Genomic DNA, 5,442 nt, shown 5'->3' on the forward strand with positions numbered 1-5,442 from the left:
CACATTTGGTCAACTTTCCAAAACGTGATTAAGAACTGTTGCTCTTCATAAGATTCAACCGTTTCGACCAGAAAATAGGGTTGGACTGAATCTGGTCAACTCCCTATGAATGGAACGCCAAGACCGTCTCACTTTAAAACAGTGCCAATTCGTATGATTTTCCGTCCATGCAACTTCCTCTTACCCGACTTCGCTCCGCCTATAAATACCCAAACTTGAGGTCATTTCAAGACACAAAACACAATCCCAAATGCCTCTCCCAATCCTAGGCAGCTTGTTCATTTTTCAAAAATTAGTTAGCATTGTAAAAAAAATGGGCAACAAGATCTCTTCCCAATCTTCCACTACCAATTCTCAGCAACAAAGCAGCAGCAGCACCACCACCACCACCAGCAGCAGCAGCAGTAGCAGCAGTAGCAGCAGCGCATACACCGGACTAGGCAACATCATCAAGCTCCTTCCGTCCGGGACCGTCTTCTTGTTTCAATTCCTCAACCCTCTTCTGACCAACAACGGCGAGTGCCACACTTATAACAAGTACCTAAGCGCCATTCTGATCGCAGTTTGTGGCATTTCATGTTTTGTGGCTAGCTTCACCGACAGCTACAAGGGGACGGATGGGTCGACCCACTATGGGTTCGCCACGGCCAAGGGCATCTGGCCTAGCTCGAGCTCCGGTAGCTCCACGAGCTCGTCGGGGTATAAGCTTCGGTTTTCGGACTTTGTCCATGCTTTCTTGTCGGTGATTATTTTTGCAGTTCTGGCGTTGTTGGACACGAACACCGTGAAGTGCTTCTATCCGTCTTTCGAGAATACGGAGAAGACTTTGATCACGGTTCTGCCGACTGTGATCGGCTCGATCTCGAGCACGCTGTTCACGTTGTTCCCGAGCACACGCAACGGAGTTGGGTATCCTTCAAGTGGCACTAGTACCACCTCGGAGACTAGTACTACCTCGGAGAGCAATGCCGCGAAAGTTTGATGACACACAAAAGCACATATGCATGATACAGTGCAATTTCATGCATATTTCCAAATAAATGCATCTAGGGTTTCTCATGTTAGACTCATGTGCTCTAGGATGAGTACATAATTACGATTATAAGTATTTGTTGCTGTAGATCTTACAATGTATCGGTAGATCTGATCTATTTGTAGTGGAATTCATTTATTTATCAATGTCTTTTGGTTAGTTTGTCATCACGAGTGGTATATATCAATCATAGTCAGCTTCATTTATGGCAGCCCAAATTTAATTTCAAGGATTCGGATTTTCTGAAATTAGTTTCTTTTTTAAGTTAGATGATGTTACCCCTTAAGATCCGAGCACATCAGCAACAAGCGAATTGGACAGCTTAGATCGGGTCTACGTACCTAAAAATAACAAGAAAAAGTAAAAACAGAACAGTCAAAATGCGTAAACTGTTAGATTAGGGAAAATGTATAAAGCCAAAAATAAATGGCACATCATATAAATTCTTAACTTTGAATCTATGAGATCATTACAATCACGCAGGTTGACATGTAAAATCATTAAATCTGTTAATGATTTTATAACAGTTGACATATATATTTTTGTTTTCATATTTGAAGGAAAATATAGTACTTTTTCTTAAAAAATAAAGCTAATATCTTTGTTTAAAACCGCAAAAACAGTGGAGATACTTTGAAAATTAAGAAATAACGTACTTAAAAAAAATCACTTGCTTATTTACATTTTCAAAGTATTAAATTAATCTCAACATGTTAACAAAATTTTTCGGTTAACTTTAGATGGTTTCACATCTTTCGGCACCTCGTTTTAGCCTCCCTCGAGAGATCGTTGAGCGCGTTATAGAAATTTGGAGAGAAAAAAATTGAATCCGATTGGATCTAACGATGCACATTCATTTTAGCACGTCTAACAAATTTATTTAATAATTACTCCTTGATGGAAAAACTACCATTTAGCAATTTTCTAAATCAATTAGTTACTTGGGGCGATAGAGTCTCATGTTCTATAAAATATATTCGAGCTACCAGTTTGTTTTTCCCTTTGATCTTACGTATCTCATGAGGTTGATGTGTACTTGACTTTCTGAATCGGCTCAATTCTTTCACACTTTGGATACTTTGCTAGAATCCTATTTACAAGTTATTAAATGTTGATTTGACCGTATCGTACCTAGCAAAATAAATTCTCGAAAAACAAAAACTCATATCATTATATTGCTAGAAAAATTTGTGAGAGAAATGATTGTAGCCTTTTCACTTGGATTTCCTTTACACAAATACTAGCACAAAATCTATCGTCTTTTTTTTTGGGCTTTTTTCTTTGACAACCCAATTGCTACAAAGTATCTTGGTGGGTTCATGGCCCGGTCCTTCGAAAACAATAAAGCCCGGCCCAATAGCGGTCGGCCCGAGCTTTCGGAGTCCAATGAAGTGGCTCGACAGTCCAAATCGGGTCGATCATTAATGGCCGTCGTTGTGAACAAAAATTATACAAGTTTCAATCAAAGCTTTGTGCAGCCTGATCTATTTCAGTCTACACTTATTTAAAGCTTCGATCGAATATGGACGAGTTCATTTTCAGCCTCTAAAAGGGGTGAGCATCGGTCCGGTTTCCAACCCAGGAACGGGACCGGCTGGTTTTGGGCGGTTTCCGGTTCCCATAATTTGGAACCGGCAATAACTGGTCCGGTTCTTCGTTTCAGGTGCGGAACTGAACCGCCCGAACTGAACCAGATCGATATACTTTTTTTAATATATTTTTTTCTCTTAAAGGGTAAGAATGATTGGGAGCACTTAAAATTCAATGTAAGGCAATTTGTAATCTCGTTTTTGTGGGAGTTGCTCTATGTTGGCGTGTTGAGTGGGCCGACCACCGTCAGGATCAAAATAATTGTCCCGAATCCTAATGGAACACCAGTCTGTCTTCAAATGTGAAAGTAGGAGTGCCACCACTTCGGAAGACGTGCATTCGTCTCCTGACTTCTTCATGGAGATTCAATCTTTTTGGGCTCTCCATTCTGGAATCCGCAGCATTACCATTTACTCGCTTACGCAGTTATTTCGCGACAAATGAATGATGTAGAAAATATTATTTTAAAAATGATCGCTTGTATTACTTATAAAAATGAATAAACGAAAAATATTTTTATCTTCCATGAAAATGTTTAGATATAAATTGTTATCGATAATGAAAACATTTTTTATCGACTAATTATTTCAAACAATATGAACAATTATCTTTAGGAAAATGTTTCCTAAATCATTTAATTTTTGCTAAACAAACGGAGCCTTTACTTACAGAAGAACCACCTCGACTAAATGCCTAATTACCGTCCTTGACTAACCCTACTTATGGTAAAATTGATCTTGGATTTAAGGGTAATTGCAAACCACGTTCCCTAAACGAGAGAGAGAGAGAGAGAGAGAGAGAGAGAGAGAGAGAGAGAGAGAGAGAGAGAGAGAGAGAGAGAGAGAGAGAGAGAGAGAGAGAGAGAGAGAGAGAGAGAGAGAGGCAGATCGAGTCTGTACTTGAAAGCAACGTGGGGCAATTTGTTTTACTACTGAAAGAGTTTGCCATTTCTTTTGCTACTGAAAGAAATCTTCCAAATGGTTCTCCCTTCTCACCTAATTCATTAAGTTAACGAGCTTGATTATTGAAATGTCATTAAGTTGGAAAATGGCAATTTGTAAACCATCATAGTCAGAACCTGAATTGACCCTTTGTTTCAGGACTAGTTGGGTCGATTCCCAGTTTCATAAACTGGAACTGACTCTCCCCGGTTCGGTTCCAGGGTGGAACCAACCCACCATGAAACCGATCACCCCTCTAAATTGACTTCCGACTCCGACTTGCTAGAGCTCGTTTTATACGGATTTGCTGTGCACTTGCTAATTCTACCGGGGTTAAGGCTTGTGTGGGATTTGGGTTTTTAAGAGGTTTGTGCATGGGCTTCTAGGCCGATTTGTGTTTTCTAGGCTATAACTGAAGCTGGTGAACCGGGTGGCCCGTAAATGGACCGGTCAATGCAACCCGGGCCGACAAAGGGATCTTTTGTCTGGTTCCTTGCTTGAGGTACTGTTTAGCCAAGGATCGAAAAAACATAAATTGTACCATTTGTTATTGAACTTAGAAAATTTCACTAAGATTATTCGAATGATGCTCTTTAGTAATTTTCTATCGGTCAAAATCAAAAGTACGTTTTGCTACCCCTTTTCTTTTGTCTTTTGATTTATCTTGTGGTATACTTCCCTACTCGTAATAATAACAAATACTAGTTAAACATTCACTTTGAAAGTTTGCTCCTTAGATTATGGCCCTCACACCAGTTGAAAACCCTATTTTGAGATCAAGCAATGGTGGTGGGGACTTAGTGAAGGGTCGTGGCCCTCAAATTCACTATGACTATGGTCACGAACTCTTATTGTGACGAGGGGTGGCGGCCCTCACATTCATAATGGGTATGATCATGAACTCTCGCTTGAGTGTGATAGCGAGGGCTAATAAGCCTTGTCAAGATCTAGCTTACAGCCAAGCGGTGAGCTTGCATCTCTCTCTCTTCGCTCTCCCGCCCGGGTTTTTATATTCCTTAGCTTTTTTGGTACTTTCCCAAAATCATTTTTGGTCTAGCTACTCATATTTGTATTATAGATCAATTAGGAAAATACTAGATTCTGGTTGATCGCTTAGGTCAATTTGTCAACCATAGAGTGAAAAGGATCTAATCTCAATCTTAGGCAAGCAAAAGCAGCGACCAAGTACCAATTTCAAAGTACCATTCCATCTTCTTTGAGATTAAATTAATGACAATGACATGCATGGTCTGTGAATTGTTTTTTTAACGTTCAACATGGTCCCAAACTTTTTTTTATTCAATCTAATTCCCAATTTTTCAAAAATCCGTTCAATATAGTCATTACATTTAATATATTGCCAAGTCACATGTGTTTTTCTTTTTTACGTGAACTGCCATGTTAGTGTTTATTGGGCCGGAATAATGATGTGGCATGCCACATCGTTTTCCCAAGTTAACAAATCTTTTTACCTTTCCTTTTGTCCTTTCTTTTTAGGCCGAAATGATTATATATATAACGTGGAGATTAAGCCAACATAATGTAGTTTTATAGATGATGTTGAAGTTGTATGTAAGCCACGTGGATGCTTGCATAGAGAGCCTAACGCGAAGTTAACAAAATCATGGTCAAGTTAGCTAATGGTGTTAGAATTATCAGCGAAAAAACTACATTGGTAGGTTTTTTGAAAGTTTAAGAACTCTATTGAACATGAAAAAATTCAGGACCCATGTTGAACATTGAAAAAGTACACATGTATTCATGTCATCATCCCATATATTATTTACACATCATATGAATTATAACGTGATATAACGAGTCAATCATGATGTCCGTATTATAAGTACCTCATTAGAGTAACTAAGAGAATTTTCGACA

At 39.0% G+C, this 5,442-nt stretch overlaps 1 protein-coding gene across 1 annotated transcript; it reads left to right on the forward strand.

Moving 5' to 3' along the window:
• Nucleotides 1–214: 214 nt before the first annotated feature.
• LOC115691381 (protein DMP2-like) lies at nt 215–1,235 on the forward strand. The gene has a single exon (XM_030617986.2). The coding sequence runs from the start codon at nt 251–253 to the stop codon at nt 980–982; it is 732 nt and encodes a 243-aa protein (XP_030473846.1). The 5' UTR covers nt 215–250; the 3' UTR covers nt 983–1,235.
• Nucleotides 1,236–5,442: the final 4,207 nt, after the last annotated feature.

This window comes from Syzygium oleosum, unplaced genomic scaffold (genome assembly GCF_021117445.2).
Source record: "Syzygium oleosum isolate NSW1041296 unplaced genomic scaffold, Sole_v2.1 Sole_v2.38, whole genome shotgun sequence".
Classification (NCBI taxonomy): domain Eukaryota; kingdom Viridiplantae; phylum Streptophyta; class Magnoliopsida; order Myrtales; family Myrtaceae; genus Syzygium; species Syzygium oleosum.

Excerpts from the sequence above, each read along its gene's own strand:
- LOC115691381 (XM_030617986.2), top strand. The coding sequence starts at position 251 with ATGCCTCTCCCAATCCTAGGCAGCTTGTTCATTTTTCAAAAATTAGTT.